Raw genomic sequence first — 17,484 nt, forward strand, 5'->3', positions numbered from 1 at the left:
GGTGCCTCCTTGCATCTTCTACAGAATGTTTTATTTCTTAAATAATGCTCCAGAGATCTGAAAAGATCAGAGGGAGCAATATCCGGCGAGTACCGGGGGTGCGATAAAACTTCCCATTGCAATTCTTTGATTTTTTCCTGAGTGAGTTTTGCCGTACGGGGTCGGGCATTGTCAATTTACAGTATTACACCTTTTCTGTGGACTGAAGATGCCCTCTTTTTCAATAGTTCTGATAGACAATACAACTCAGCAGTAACTGTATCTCCAGGTTTCAACAACTCAAAGTGAATTATGCCACGACAGTCCCACCAAATGCACAGTGACACCTTTCTAAGTGATGAGCTAGGTTTAGGGGTTGATATTGCTGTTTGATTTGCAGTGTTACGTCCCAGATGGGACGGATTATGATTTCTTAAGGGATAGCACGCAGTTTCGAACCTACCTGCATTCACCGGCTACGGTTCGGGAAATTGAGGATTGTTTAAATAACTTATATTCTTATTTTCAAAAAAACAACAAAATAATTGATTCATTCAATACCAAGTGCTGAATCAGATATTTTAAATGTGATTTTACAAATAGGGATTTTATATAGCTAGCGCGTAAACTAGACAGCTTACAAATGTTTTCGTTTTATGACAATAAGATTGTTTTTACCGAGTTGCTGATCTTCTGAATAACGCTCGCAAGTCGCTAAAAGAACAGTACAGAACTAAAGGCAAAACAAATTCTTTGGAAATAATTGATTACTTATGGGTACCCCTAATATTTGAAGGAAGAGGTAGGTCGATGCAGCGGCTCGTGAAAAAGCGTCCGTCGGTCGCTCCGAAGCGATGGGAAAATTGAGAAATGTTATGGCGGGGTACGTACTGTATTAATTATTGATGAAGCTGTATCGTGGGATTCGTACGAAATATTTGAGCAGCCTCTTTCATTCGTAACCTGGTGCCTACGCCTAAGGCGCGAAGAGTGCCGGGGAGCCGAAAGAATAAGGAGAGTAACAGGGAAGAGGCAGATCGATTCAGCGGCCCGTGAAAAAGCGTCCGAAGCGATGGAAAAATAGAGAAACGTTAGGGCGCGGGGGTTTATCCAGGGCCAACCTTATGCCCTCCTTTTCGCAACCCTTTCCCCGTCTCCGCCCTTCTTAGACGGCAACCACAAGTGGCTGGCTGCCGGCGTTACTTCATTATCCGGCGAAAGAAAAGCCGCGCGCGCCGCGCCGTGCCGCTCTAAAGTGAATCGCATCTCTCTAATTAAATTTTTGTCGCCGGCGAACGAGCGACGCGAGCCGCTCGTTTACACCGCGCGCGCGCGCCCCGCCCCTCTCCTCGTCCCTTCTCGGGTTCTCCTCGTCGACAAACAGACGTAACTTCGGATTGTTTGGATTGCCCTGGCAGCGTCGAGAGCCCCTTTTTTCGAAAAGGCGACGCCGACCCGGGGAATTACTGGAGCGAGTCGAACGAGAACCTTAAAAGCGCAATAAAAATTCGAGACGTCGCTCGATTGTCCTGTAAGCTGGCAACAGCGATACTCGGGGCTTTAGCATCGATTTGCTGGTTTGGTGCAGGAATCCCGGGGGACTATGCGACAATGATCTTATTACGGAGCTGTTCGATATCTGTTTCGTTCAAGAAAGTTTTTGGAATAATTTTTAGGCCTGATAGAAGTCTGTTTAGGCGAGAAATGTCGTTTATAGTCTCCTCTATTTGCAGACTAAATCTCGCCATCCGGAAGCAAGCCGTACGCTTATGGCAATTCTTCTGAATGCAATGCCGATAGTATACCGTGTACGAATCCGTGATAGAATTATCGCAGTCTCCATGCCGCGTGAAAACGATTTAGGGCAGTGAAAGAGAAAAAGGTGCGATCCGCATTTATGCAAAGCAGACGACCGCAGAAGTGTTTGAGAGTCCATTTCGCTGAAAGGAAAAACAGAACAATCTCTTAAGCGATAACGCGTACCGTCGTAAGACCCGTGGCGGGGGATGCTCATTAAGTATGCCCACAATGAGCATCGTAAATCCGATAAAAATATAGCGCAATAAACGTCCGTTCCTGTGGCACTCAGCACGCGTAACGGAAACCGCTCTTACGCCCCTGCACTTTGAACGGGCGTTTAACCAGAACACGTTAAACCCTTCGTTTATACGCTGGGTAATGATCGGAATGAATCGAGTGTGAGCACTGCTTAAAACTCCTTGTGCTACCGCTGATAGAAGAAGGTGGAAACAAAATTTTATTGCTGCTCTCTTCAAGCACTTCTTCTGCTACAGCGTCTATACGGAAAACTTCGTCAGGTCAAAGAACCTCGGAAACAAAAGAAAAATCAAATGAAAACCTAAGATAATTCAGGATAAAATTGCTTGGCAGACGTATTCGAAAAGATTTAGCTCGAGTCTCGGTCAGCGTGTCTGACCATTACTCGACGTTTCTACTTGTTATAGTCACGAGTGTACTACCGTTCGTGAGTATATTTGTGCTCCCATTAAAAAGTACAGCCAACGACTAAATGTTAAATTTTATATGCGAATTTCTTGGCAGGCGAACATGACAATCCTATGTTCATAATGTTAATTAATGTTGTTTTTTATAGCTACTAAATTGATTTCAGAAAGGATCAAGAAAAGACCGATATGTAGGTGGATAACTTCGTTGTTTTTGCAAATTCTTCTACAAAACTTTGAGAATATGTTTTTCAAATGTTACACTTTCGCTTTCTGTACACAATTTCACTATTGGCATAAATTTCCCGCTGAAGAATGGAGGTTAGAATTTCGAGGAAATGCAGAGAAACGCAGATTTTGTCGCTGCCAAGTAGTGTAAACGGACTGCATGTTTTTCGGTATGTAAAGACTAGCGAAATGGCTCTTTAAGTTACACTTTGTACAAAACGTTTCACACTGTAGCGGAATAAATATTAAAAATTAAAAGAAAAATATTAGAAAGCTTTCTAAAATATTAGAAATGAGAAAAAGGAAAAATGGAAATGGAAAAGGAAAGGAAAGGAAAGGAAGGAAGGAAATGGATGGATGGATGGAAATGAGAAATAATATATATATTTTGTAAATAAACAGCGGTCACCAATACCCAGCGGGGTGTTAGGGCACCGGCCAAACGGATTAGAGAAATAATAATTCCTGCGTCCTGGCAGGCAGGTTTACGATTAACAAGACGGGACGCTATGCACGCGGCATAGCTCTTCTTCCCGAGCAGCCGTGTATTTATCGCTTCCTCCTAAATGGAATTTGTTGTGGAACTGCTGGTGACTCGGAATCGAGTTTGGCCAACTGAAATTCGTTCCGGTGATAACTGCCGGGCCAGCCGTGGGATTTCGGGCGAATTCTTGCCCGCGAATATTGTCGCGGGTTATTTTATATTTTCCGGTCCGGCGCAGGCCGGAATTAACGACGCCGCTAAGCGGAGCAAGAAATTCCTCTCGACGCGTGGAAAAGTGTCGTTTAACGAACTCCCCCCTCCCAGGGTGATGGGGCGGGGCGAATAAATTCCATAGCGAACATCTATTCGGCTTTCTTCGACGACGGTCGATCCGGGCCAATTCTCTGATCGTTTTTCTACGTGATCTTTCTGCAAATGTTGAAGCGCGACGCGCGGCTGCCGCACGCCGGAATAATTTCCGAATCCCCGAGTGTAAACTTCGGGAGCAAGTTTTTCCCGCCGGCGTTTCCCGTTCTGAATGCTACACGTGTTCCGCGGGAGCCCTCGAACCGGGAGAGGATATCCTTTTCTCGCTAAATCCCTTCAGTGAATACAGGGACGACATACGTTTCATATTAACACGTTCACCGCCTCACCGTGGTCCATAAAAGTCGCGCGAAATTGATTTATTCATCGCTTTATTCATCGCTTTGCGGCACTTGCTTTAGCATCACGAATTCAGTTGCATTCCTGCGTGCATACTCTAGCAAAGCTACAATCGCTGTTACATGTGGCATTATCGATGTACCGTGAATGACGGAGGTGAATATTACAATGGTCTTCGGCCAATCAGATTTATTTAGTTGTGTTAGTTTAACCAGTTAACACGTTGACTGCCATGTCACCCATACGTGGGTGACGAAATTATTTATCCAGGTTTTAGAATGAATTTTTACGTTAATATATTCATTGTGCCAAATTAGATTAGGATTTGTACAATGCAACAGAGTTGGAGGATTACTCGATATCAAACATCTAATTTTTTTTAATTCTTTATTTGATTAAATAACTTACTTTGATTTTATGGAATTTTTGAGGGTAAAATGCAACAGAGTTGGAGGATTGCTCAATATCAAACATTTAATTTTTTTCATTCTTTATTTCATTAAACAACTTACTTTGATTTTATGGAATTTTTGAGGTTTCTAGTTTGGCAGTCAAAGTGTTAACGCGTTCGACGTGTTTACACGTCATCCAAAATTCTATTGCGGTGCGGTTAACGTTAATTGTTCATTTCTTATCGACTAAAATTGTAATTCTTTCTCAGTTTGCTTTCCTTTTTCCGTAAAATTATATATTCGTCATCGCTTGATTTTAATTCCGCGCCGCGAGGGATTTTTAGAATGAAACTTCACAGTTAACTGGTTAATGCCACTATCAAAAATCGGACAGCCCGCGTGCAGCAACCTGTGAACAATCCGATCACCGACTGTAAGTAATATGTTTTTTGGTCGACGTGTGTTCATGATTTGAATAATACGAACAAGTCCGACGGCCGCGATGCTCGTGCCGCGGACGTAAAACTATTTGACGGGCTTCCCTGTGGCATTTCGCTGTCGATTTTCTTCCGCCTCGGCGCTGCCTTCTATTTTCGAGGAAATTGTACGACCAGAGACCTAATTACTTCGCCCTCCGCTGTGTAGGCAACGTCGTGGCTCCATAAATTCGTATTGTACAGTTCCGTAGCGATGTAGATCAAGAGTGATGCTTTTTCTTCGACGCTTCCCACTTTCGAATCCCCTCGCGGAGACTTCACGTCTCGACATTTTCTTCGAGCATCTATTTTCACGATACAACTCGTCAACATCGACCGGGTGAACTCCTAATCCCGATTGTCCCCGAAGAGTTCAACCGTTGACCGTTCGATGAACTCGATCACACATGATTCACTACACACGTCGTGAATCATGCTTACTGGAAATCGCGTAACAAAACTTTTAGAATTTCCAGGGCATGCGAAAAATTGATATTTGTTCTGCGGGCAGAAAAGACATCCGCTTTTTCTGCGTTTATTTCGAGCGAGCCCGGGAGAAACGTCGTTGCTAATGGAGGCGTTGTTATTTATTTTAAGGCAAAGGGATGCCGCGATTTTTCAAACAAATCGAGCCAAGTATATTCGAAGGTGAAGGGAGGCGGCCGCCTGTGATCTCTCTCTCTCTCTCCGTTGCTACCCACCCCCTTTGCTTTCCCACCCCCGGTCGTCCATTTCCGGAACAATCGGGAAGAAAGATCTCATTACCTCTCACCCGGATATAACGTCGTTCTCCTTTGACGCCATCCTTCGATGGATTCACTTCGTGCAACCTCATAAACGATGAAAATAGGTCAGGGATAAAGTTATTCCACGCTGTAAGAGGATCGTTGCTTCCTTTGTGTCGATATTGCTGTCTTAATAACTTATCTCGCAAAATGCGATCTTAATTTCCTCCGCTTCCGCGGAAATATCGTTTGTTAGCCACTTATCCGTGCATCGCCTCGTAAAAATCTGCTCCCGTATAAACATTTTATGCCCTTCCACCGAGAAATTCCGATTGAGCTCCATTTTTTAATACCGAAATCGGCGGGAAATATAACTTTCGTCGCACTCCTCAAATCGAATAACCAAAGCATGAAAACTGTACTCCCAGGTTGAGAATTCATTTAGAAATTCAAACTTTATTTTTGTCACCCTTAAATATTCACAACCAAGCCACTATTGTATCTTATTTAACACATTGACTGGCACAGAAAGCCATAACGACTTATCTGATAACAAAAGAATGTAATGAAATTAGCAAAGATAATTTTTACTCACCACATTATGATAAAAATTAATTTTCATATTTAATTCAAAAAATAGTGTCAGGCATACATGACCAACGCGGCAGTCGAATTGTTAATCCATAAACAGTGACTAGACTGTTGGAATAGACGATAATCAAAAAGTCAGACTTTTGTTGCCTTTCTTGTGCAACTATTTTGCAAGCGCACTGCTTGTTTTGTAGTGGTAGTTTAACCCTTTGCACTCGGCGCTATTTTCATTCTAAAACTAAATTTCTCTTCCGTCTTGGAATATTTTCATTTTATTCATACGAAACTAATCCGATTACCACATATAATAATTAAATGTTTAGTAATCTATTAAATAGAAATTTTGTAATGTAACAAATATTTTGTAATATTTTTTGTAATTTCTTTGAAATAATGCCACAGTAATTTCTAGTGGTGCATCAGAGTCACCACTCGAGTGCAAAGGGTTAATATTTTCGACGCGCCGAAAAATCTGTTTGAGTGCAAAGATAGTTTGGGAAGTGATAAGGATGTGTATATCTTTACGTTCGGATGAACGAGGTGACAATGTACGAAAATTTTCAATTTCGAAGTACAATAACGCCGTTCCCTTTTGATTGCAGGTGAGTGTGGCCAGTTACCGGGGTACAACAACGTCGAAATCATCACAGATGTTGCACGTCTTCCCGCACGAAAGCACACAGGTAGGCAAGCAGAAAAAATCGTTTCCAAAGAAACGCGACAGGAAAAAATCCGACAGACAGCTCGGAGAATATTCAATAACTACAGGTAAACCGATATATGAGCCGCGTTCGAAAATATTTCAATTCATTTCTCAACTGAAAGAAGGTGAACGCAGCAAGACAATTTCTTCTTCTCCAAATACAAAAGCAACGAAATAAAAGTACAAGATTCATTCTATTTGTACCAGAAAAATAAATAGAATCGCAAAAATTGAAGTCCATTCAATTTATTTTGTTTTATTTTTCTTTTTATTCTTTGTACAGTGAATTCTCGATATTTGTCAACAACACGGGTCTTGCGGTAGTGGGGATAATTCCGCGACGTTTATCACCCAGGCCTTGGCGACATATATAGAGAAATCCCTGTATATCCTCTGCGTTACCTAACTCCAGCACCATAGAATTGCATTTTCATTTAACTCCATTATTTTTTGCCGCAAATTTGCAAAACCATTTGTAATCGAACTCTACTTGTACATTTTTATTTACATTTTAACCGCATCCGCGAATTTTCAAGGAATCGAGAAACGCTAAGCTCGCCATAAAAGATTATGTGCATCCTTGAAAAAAGCTATTTGGAACACGACATAGCCGCGAAATTACTCGCGTTGCGTGCACATTCGAAACTATTTTACGATCGCACTATGGTTTTACGTGGCGAACAATGCGCATAGATCCCGTTCGCGCGAATGCGCACAATATTCCTGTCTGCAAAGACGCGGTGGCGGTCCGAGAAATAATTTGGTTGCGTCGCCGTTGGAAATCATGCAGATACGAGACCGACCTCGTCGACGGTGAAGTTCAAAAAGAGTAATTCTTGGAAGCGTACCGCGTTGTTTGCCCCTCGGCTGCGCTTTACGAGTCAAGAAAACTGTCACGGAGACGTTGGTTACCGGTCAAGCCGCACTCCACGCCATTGCAGTCGACGCACACTCGCGTCGATCTCCCTGTACGTGCGCGCACCGGTTACTCGTGGTTGTAATCTGCTACAACGATTCGAACGATAACGCCGTATGAGAAACGGCGCTGTTAAATTTGACTGCAGTTCTGCGGCTTTGCGCTTCCACAGCGAATAGAAGCTTCGTTGGTAACGACGCTGTTACCTCGGGATCATCCGGGTCCCTATTTTTTCCGAATTGTACCTTCGATCTGCTGCCAGATACACTCCTTGACAATGATGGCTTTGCTTCAGAGCTTAAATTATTAGGGGTACCCATAAGTAATCAATTATTTGCAAAGAATTTGTTTTGCCTTTGGCTCTGTACTGTTCTTTTACATTTTTCGGTAAAGCAGATATAAGAACCTGAATTTACTAGAAAGTTTGTTTTAGATTTCAAAATAATCGATTACTCATGGGTCCCCAGAGTTGGTAAGCAATTGCGGGACGCGTGATTCATGAAATAAAGAAAAATTAGCTCTCGTGTTCGATTCTTTACGAGATGCAGTTCTTGAAGATGACGGTCAGTGAGCTTTGGGCTGGATCATCGTTAGCGAGCAGAACTGCAACATTTGCTACTGTCGTGTCCGTTGTTGATACCGTTTTGAGATTTCCGAGGAAAAGCCATGCCGTCTGTATAATCTATTCCACAGGAGTGCAGTTTCATGATACACTTGATTAGATCCTTAATGAAGCTCTCCGACATGCCGGGGAAACGTCGGAATACACTTCCAAAGGCTTTCACTCGGAGAGCTACGTCACAGTGATAACACCGAGCGAGTGCCATAGAAACCGTATGCTCGTGGATCTGCGTAAATGTCCGTCAAGATTTTTTGCCACTTTGGTTCTGTTGTTTCCGTTAAATTCACGTCGAACTGCGACAACTTCGAAGTTCTCGGCACCACAAACAATTCTTGTGAAACAATTTTTACTCTATATTGGTATCTAAGAAATTCATAAAAATGTCAGTGTTGTAAGGACGAGTAATGGATGTCTAGGAAAGAAATGACGCATAATGGAAATATTCTAGGTCAGAAGGAATGTTTTTAAAACAGCTTCGAGTGCATAGGGTTAAATCAATATTTAGAGAAACGTTCGGACCCTTTTTTGCCGGTCAGTTTTGCGAGAAGGATTATCTTCGAGGGGACCTCGTAATAAGTTTTGTAGTTGAAGATATTTATCAATCACGGAGTCGCGGCTGATTTCCCGGAGGACCAAAGTCGAGAACGACGATTCCAGGTGACCATTGCTTCAGGCTAGCTTTTTTCCCGGCCCCCTAACTGAATATACGCTTTCGAGGGGTAAACGTTGCACCGCAAACTCTTGCGTCCGATTCGATGCAGTTAATTTGCGAGGGTCGGAGTCGGAGGCGTAGGAATTGCAGGGTGCACCGGCTCGTTAACTTAAATACACGCGTGCAGACGCGAAACGCTTGTACCGTACCCGCGATTGGTGTACCCCTGATACACGGGTCCCGTCTCCATGAATATTCATCCGCTCCGTCTGTTATGAGCGTCGTCAACGAGACCGCGCGCTCCTTCTTCGCGGGGGCGGCCTGCACGTTCTTCCACCCTCGGGGTTCTAAATGCTCCGGCAATTAATGCCTCTGTCCACTCCACGAACAGGAACGCCACGTGGGTCTTCATAGCTTGACTCTTTGCGCAGATCGTTATGTTTGTTTTTGGCTTAGCCCCTTGCCTCGCAATCTCATTCGGCTTCAGATTAAAACATACTCCCCTGACGCTCCAAACACGCATCGACATTGTAAGACTGGTTGGTGATAATATATCCGCAATTACACGAATAATCGAATTATACAACTTCTTCCATAAATCAACAAATTCATATCGCACGTTCGCTCTCATGTTCATACTTGCGCACGCATACCATTTCTCACAGTATTATTATTATGGTATATTCTAGTATATTCTCGTATATTCAGGTATATTATGGTATATTATGGTATATTATGGTATATTCTAATATATTGTAGTATATTCCTGTATATTATGGTATATTCTGGTATATTGTCGTATATTCTGGTACATTCTGGTATATTCTGGTATATTCTAGTATATTCTGGCGTATTATGGAATATCATGGTATATTCTAGTATATTCTGGCATATTATGGTATATTATGGTATATTCTAGTAAATCCTCGTATATTATGGTATATTCTGGTATATTATGGTATATTATGGTATATTCTGGCGTATTATGGTATATTCTAGTATATTCTGGCATATTATGGTATATTATGGTATATTCTAGTAAATCCTCGTATATTATGGTATATTATGGTATATTCTAGTATATTCTGGCATATTATGGTATATTATGGTATATTCTAGTAAATCCTCGTATATTATGGTATATTCTGGTATATTATGGTATATTATGGTATATTCTGGCGTATTATGGTATATTCTAGTATATTCTGGCATATTATGGTATATTATGGTATGTTCTAGTAAATCCTCGTATATTATGGTATATTATGGTATATTCTGGTATATTCTGGTATATTCTGGTATATTATGGTATATTCTGGTATACCCACAGTATAATAATTTGTATCGCGTAACGCGTTAACTTAACGCGGGAACATATCATTCCCAGAAATTCTTACAAAATCAGAGTATCCTGTTTGGTGTAATACTGGTTGGTGATAATATATCCGCAATTATACGAATAATCGAATTATACAACTTCTTCCATGAATCAATAAATTCATATCGCACGTTCGCTCTCATGTTCGTACTTGCACACGCATACCATTTCTCACAGTAGAATAATTTGTATCGCGTAACGCGTTAACTGCCACATATCATTCCCAGAGATTCTTACAAAATCAGAGTACCCTGTTTGGTGACGCGAATTTCGAAAGTCGCGTAACAGTTGTAGAGTCTCGGGACAGGGCCAACCGGCATGGTAAAATAGTTAATTTGGATGGGCTCCAATAATTCTGCCAAAAATGGTTTCCGTTCGTTTGGCCGAACTCCACGTCTCCGGTTCGAATCGAAGTATCATTAATCGCGATATTTCGGGTTCGCGGCTCGGGACTCGAGGATGCTGAAGACGATGCGAACGAACGATCGTCGGGGACCAACGTGCTAACTGATGACAAGAGAGAGAGAGAGAGAGAGAGAGGGATGGAACACTCCCGTAACCGTCCCCCGTCGTTGTGTACACGGACTAATGAGACAATTATTTAGTCGAGTCGAGGGACCGGGATAACTATGCAGCCCCTGGCCTGCAGAGAATAGTTTAACCAGGAATCATGATTACCAACCGGCTGGAACCAAGAACCACACCCGGATTACGGTTTTCGGTATACAGATTTGCTACGAACAAATAGACAGCGTCAATGTTTCATGAAAAAATAATTTTTCAATTTAGTCAGACGCGTCTTCCGCTGGTCCTCCGAGTGCTCTTCAAACTTTCTTCAGCCTCGTGTAAGAAGGTGCTGAGGAGGGGACGCCAGGTGGTTCCCAGGTCTTCTATTTATTTTGCAATGATCCGGTATTTATTGAATTTTATTTATACGGGATTATCGAAATTAGCACCAAATTTTTAATTTCGATGTCGCATCGAATTCTATCATACTCTAATTTAAAGGTCATATTCTAATTTCATTTCTTTACTGGAAGAACACGCTAAAATATTAATATTATATATTAACATGAGAACTGAACGTGGAAATTAATTATGCCCGTAGGATAAAGCACTACCTAAAAATGGAAAGAGAAAATATGAAATAAAAACGGAAAGAGTAAAATTGAATTTTACAATTCTTGGGATTCATCTTCGAGTTTGAAAAATCACGAAGCTAAGAAATTTCCATCTTGTACCTATAGCAACTTGGGCATTGGCGAGAAACGATCCTCAAGGAAATTTTGTGGACAATAATTTCTCGAATGCACTGTCGGAGGCATGTATGACAGAGTGTCCTGTATTAGCTACAAAATGACGTAGATTACCAGGAAGCACCTCGGACAGAGGAACTCTCCAAGAAGTCCAGTTAAAGTTTCTTACATCGTTATAGTCGTCGCGGCGGCGGAATCACGACAGCCATACCTAGCGACTAAGTTTCCAACTTTATTACAATGCTGCGACTTAAACAGTCCGCCGTCATTAAATAACAACCGCCGTCGCTGTCTTATGTGCTTTTCGCGTAATTGCAGTTAAGTGTTCGGAGCCTGCAAAACATTTGCTCCCTGTTAACGGAACGTTAACGGACAATTAACTGATACCACGTTCTTGTCCTCCACACACCTTCTTAATCTTCGGCTTAGGAGGCGTTTCCCGCGGGAAATTCAAATGAACGTAATTGGCAAATTGCGGTGGCAAGTAAACTGTTAGTCGGTGATAAGGGGAGCTCAAAGATATGGATGACAATTTGGTGAATGAGCTGATCTAGCAAATAAGTTTTATTTAGAGCAAATTATATGCAATCGCCTAATATTAGGTTGGCAAGAAAGTAATTTCGGTAGTTTTAGGTGAAATAAAATCCAACTTTTTTATCAAAGCAATGAACTTTAATCAATAAAATATTTTCCATCTTGTTCTATGATCTTTTGCCATGTTTCTGGTAGCTTCATAATTCCGCGCTCATAAAACTTCTGATCCTTTTCGGTGAAAAACTGATCCAAGTGCGATTTCAGACCATCATTATTAGTGAAAGTTTTACCATTCAAAGAGTTTTGTAAACTTCGGAATAAATGATAATCTGATGGTGCAATGTCAGGGCTGTATGGTGGATGTGACATCACTTCCGAACCAAGCTCCAATAACTTTTCACGTGTTACCAAAGATGTGTGCGGCCTAGCGTTATCATGGTGGAACACGAATCCTTTGCGATTTCCCAATTCTGGCCGTTTTTCTTTGATTGCCATGTCCAGTTTTCTTAGTTGTCGACAATAAACATCTGAATTAATGGTGTGGTTCCTTGGGAGAAGCTCAAAATACACAATACCTTTGTAATCCCACCAAACTGACAACATGATCTTCTTTTGGTGCAATTCAGCTTTCGGCGTGGTTTGGGCTGATTCATCACGCTTGGACCATGATCGTTTTCGACTTGTGTTATTGCAAACAACCCATTTCTCATCACCGGTGATGATTCGCTTCAGAAAAGGGTCGATTTCGTTTCGTTTGAGATGCATATCGCATATGTTGATGCGTTGCGTTAAGTGAATTTCTTTCAATTCGCGTGGAACCCAAATATCGAGCTTCTTAACGATTCCGAGACTTTTTAAACGATATTCTATAGTTGTATGCGAGACATTTAACCTGTCTGCAATCTCTCGGACAGTTATACGACGATCCGATTCAATAATGGCTTTCATTTGGTCATCATCAACTTCAGATGGTCGACCAGAACGTTGGTCGCCTTTAAGTGAGAAATTTCTAGAACGGAATTTTTCAAAACCGATTCTGGCACGTGCGTTCTGTTAAGCAATCCACACCATAAACTTCACATATACCTTTGTGAGCCTCGGCAGCTTTTTTACCTCTACGGAAATAAAAAAGCAATATGTGCCTATAATGTTCGTTTTTGCACTGCGTGTTCAAATTGACACAGAACTAATAATTGTAATCAAAATTACGTGTAATTTGCTTGAAAAGTAACCTAAAAGATGCAGTTATGAAATGTCAGAAAGAAAACAAACGCAACGTTAACAGAAGTGAATCAAACAAAACATAAAGCCATCTATTAGCGAAAACCGAAATTACTTTCCTGCCAACCTAATAGATCTTGCGTTCCCGTTGATCGGCACGGCGAGCTTCGAAACCGTTCGACCCCGTTCTTCAGGGGTCGCTTTGCGGGGTCACCAATGAAAACGTCGCAATTTAGGCGGGGGGTTGGCTCTTTACAGCGGGAGTTCGCCGAGAATATAATTTCCAGTGTCTCTCAGCTGTCATGTCGCGTTGTCCCCGTAGGTGGTCCTTTCGCTTTGCGCCGCGGCTCCCGATGACAATACACCTGTTTAGTTTGAGCTCCTGGAGAATCCGAGGGGAGACGGGAGGAGGATATATCGCGACGCGACGGTTCACTTGCGACAAGGACATTCTCCGTTCTCCATAATTCACGTGCGTCGGTGTCGCCGCAATTATAGCCGCGTTAGTTTCGTCCGCATTGCCGCTGCCCGGATCAGATTAATCGTTAGGGGAGTTTCGCCGAGTTTAATCTTTCCCGTGCCAGTTTCCTTCCTCCCCGCTCCTTCTTTCTGTCCGCTTTTGTTCCGAGCACTTTACCCGACGTCACGGATTCCCCGTAAATCTGCATTCGCTGCGGAATAAACACGCACGCCGATTACCGGACTGCGGATCTCTATGCAAAATAGAAACGGTCCGAGTCGATTGCGTAGCGCCGAAGCTGAATAAAAAGGTGTTCCTTTTTTTTTTTGTATCGTCTTAACAAGAAAAAGTTGAAAACAATTACATTTTACATTAAAAAGTTGACTACAATTACCGGTATTCTCCCCTAAGCTCGAGGGCAGGTGCGCGATGCACGAGACAAAATTTTGAGATATTAACAACCCGACGCAGGTAGTCCGTCTGGGCGGAACAATTGGCGAAATTATGGCAGAACGATGAGCCGGCAAGGATTCCCTAGAGGGAACGGCAGACAACGGGGTCCTGATAGCGCATAATTAAAACAGCCGTCTAATGTACGGCCGTTGTATCAACAGCAACCTTCCTCAATTAGTAGCATTTTGGTGCGTTTAAGGTTTAATCAGACGTAACACCCCCTAGCCTAGGCTAATACGCATCCTCCTTCTCCCCCGTCCCGTCCTCCCTCCCCCTCGTCCCGGATACATATTTGATTCAACGTTAACGTGCATCCCTCGCAGCTGCACTATCGCCGCATTGCTGTATCGCTGCAGCTTTCTGTACAAATTACTCTCCGCGAGAGATGTAAATGGTACCGACGTATTACGCGTAAATCATAGGCGTCAACGTTCAGTGCAATAAAGAGCGTCCTATTCATTTACGAGCGGGACGCAGCGCGCAGTTGCGCCTTAAACGCGCAGAGAAATGGAGAACGATGGGAATGAAATATATGTATATATATATGTATGTATATATATATATATGTATGTATATATATATATATATATATATATGGAAGGATAAGCGACGAAAATTCGAATCTTCGCCAGCGGCGGTGCAACGAGCGATGCAGCTCGCCCATTTATCGAGCGGAGCATGAACGCCGGGCCCATTCTGTGCCAGGACCCATTCAGATAGTGGTTCAAGGCCGGAATACTTTACCGAAGTAGTATCCCTTCTCTCTCTCTCTTAATGAATAGAAGCATTTGCAAAATTACTGAAGCGAAGAACAGAACCGAACGTCTGGAAGTGCGCTACCCGCGGACAGGGATAATTCTTGTCCAAATATAAACGAAAAAATTACTTCCACTTCGCTTTCCGTGAAAATTCGAGGTTGCTGTAGATAGGGAGCTTAGCAAATTCGTACGTGTGTTTTTGGTGGACTTCTAAATCACGTTGATGAACACCGGCGAGAAAGTAAATACATTTTATGGTATGGGGATCTTCGTGGATTTATAGCTCGAAGAAAGATGAAAATTGATTTGCATAAAATTTGATATCTCTTCGACGCAGGTACTGAAAGCGTAAACGCAACGAATAATATTTCTTTGATCTTTAACACTAGAACTACCGAACCAGTCAAAATGGTGGATGATTTCTTCTTTCGCTATTACTGAAACTATGAAAACGTTTTCACGAGAAATTTTTTAATATATCTCTTCTTTGGAGTACAAGTAATGAAATCTGAGAAAATTCAATCTTGCTGTTAGTATAGAGGGATAAGTCTAAGTCACGTTTAGGGCTCGGTAGTTCTGGTGTTAAATTTGTCTCTGGAAGCGTTTCGGACAAACATCGTTCTATTTCTAGTTACGTGATCGACCAGTGAGACATTGATGATACGAAAATGTCCATGGCTTCGAGACTGTATTGTGTCCATAGAAAGAGGGATCCTCTTTGTTGCGAGTGGCGTGCACTTATTGCAGAATTTACATTGTAGATACGAGTGAACCAGCCACTCGCGTGAATTTCATTGTTGCACGAGGACACCCTTCGGTTTTTCTTGCTTTTGACAGTGGACGTTATTGCACCGGTGCCTGTAACAAATATCCTGGTAATATAACTATCAGCAAGGATACGTTCACGGAAAATGTTATTAGCTATGAATTATATACGTTTATGGTACGTTTAAATTTTTAAACCATAGAGAGACGTAACGGTGCTTTGTTATTGTTACAAAGGACCTTCCAGCCGGTAAAAGAAATTTTCCTCTTATCGCAATTTTCATAAAATACGTTACAAAAATGAGAATTTACCATAAAAGCACCAGGAGCGCTTATTACAAAAATCTATTGACCGTAATAATTTTCCATTTTACAAACGCGTTCTCACAGAAAACTCTCCAACTTCTCCTCGCTCGCCTGACTTTCTAGATTGAATTCCCCGCCAGAGTGTGGTTAATATAAATTACAACTTATACAATATTACCGGATGCAGATTAATATTACTTCATAAATATGTCACCTTTTCACCTTATAAAACAGTTTCTCTTCATTCTGTACAAAATATGGATATACTCCTTTTGATCAGTAATCTGATCCGCCCTAGGACACAACATTCACAGGGAAGTTAACACGTGGACAGAATTATTCCTCGAGGTTTAAAAATTCATTGAAGCGTTGACAGATTCGTTGAAAGATTGGAAAAGTGATTGACACCAGAAATCCCAGATTCTCAATTTCGGGTTCATTAAATAAATTACTTTGACGTCGCCGTGTGGGCGACCGACGTGTTAAAGATAGCGTGCTACAGTTTCGCAGAACTTCCCGACAGGGATTGCCTGGAGGTATGCGAAATTTTTTAGCGAAGTAATGTTACGAAAGCGAGGAAATAGTACGGTCGGGTTCCGCTTTGCGAATTCTTCTGTGGGTGTCGCCTGCGAAAGCGCGTTCCGCGAACGCATTTGCATCCTCCGTTACCGAACGGATCATAGAACGGTCTCGTGGCCGTCTCGGCGAGGATATCGCCCTAAAGTGCCGTGGATGCAATTTGCTAGCCACGAGACTCCCGCGCGCTATTTACTTCGAAACAATTTAGGTTGTAGCCGGCGTGGCACGGTTCGTATACGTCACTGTCACAATGCAGCCGCGTTGCATCCAACCATCTCCCCCGGTCCTGGGAGATTTTCTCTCTCTTTTTCCAGTTTCGCCGGAATGTCTGCTTCTTAGACTCGAAACTTTTTCCGGTGGCTCGCTAATGAATTTATCTCTCGACGTTATCCGGTTCCTGCGAACTAATTTCGTCCCTTTTACCCCCGGCCCTTAATTATTTTCGAACAGTGCAGCAGTGTTCCCTTGAATTTGCAAATTTCCCGGATTACGAACTGAACTAATCTCGAAGCGTAAACGTGCGCGGTAAAGAAAATTTCAAATCCTGCAATTGTTGTCTCAACTTTTCGAATATGGTACCGATGGATCGCTGAGATTCTTCCGATTCAGATGAGTCCAAACACGACGCAAATCGGTCCACGTTTAGAGATTTCGTGCTTAAGGGGAATTTTTCCAGAAAAATTGTTAAACTTTCCCTGGATTCGTTTTACACAGAAAAATCTCCTACCCAGTGATATTTCGTTCGAGAAGGTCAAAGTGAAAAATTATTGATTACCTTTTCCTGTACTGAGATGTGGCCCCGCTGAGCTCGAGTCGCCGAGTGGTGGGGGAAGAGTGGGGATGCGTCGCGTAAATGTCAGCGTAACGCGTTTGGC

General features: G+C 42.3%; 2 protein-coding genes across 18 annotated transcripts in view; one reads left to right on the forward strand and one right to left on the reverse strand.

Annotated features, from left to right (window-relative positions):
* Positions 1-17,484, reverse strand: part of LOC143353803 (uncharacterized) — a 59,998-nt gene that overhangs the window by 25,146 nt on the left and 17,368 nt on the right. The window lies entirely within an intron of this gene.
* The window catches only part of Dlg1 (MAGUK family member discs large 1), a 797,939-nt gene that overhangs the window by 23,307 nt on the left and 757,148 nt on the right, over positions 1-17,484 (forward strand). For 16 of the 17 annotated variants that reach the window (XM_076787382.1, XM_076787375.1, XM_076787389.1 and 13 more), the window contains exon 2: positions 6,609-6,689. The exons of the other annotated variant lie outside the window; for it this stretch is intronic. In XM_076787382.1, coding sequence (XP_076643497.1) covers positions 6,609-6,689 — 81 coding nt within the window. The remainder of the gene's footprint in view (positions 1-6,608; positions 6,690-17,484) is intronic. 17 annotated transcript variants of the gene reach the window in all.

The sequence above is a fragment of the Halictus rubicundus genome, chromosome 4 (genome assembly GCF_050948215.1).
Source record: "Halictus rubicundus isolate RS-2024b chromosome 4, iyHalRubi1_principal, whole genome shotgun sequence".
NCBI classification, from domain to species: domain Eukaryota; kingdom Metazoa; phylum Arthropoda; class Insecta; order Hymenoptera; family Halictidae; genus Halictus; species Halictus rubicundus.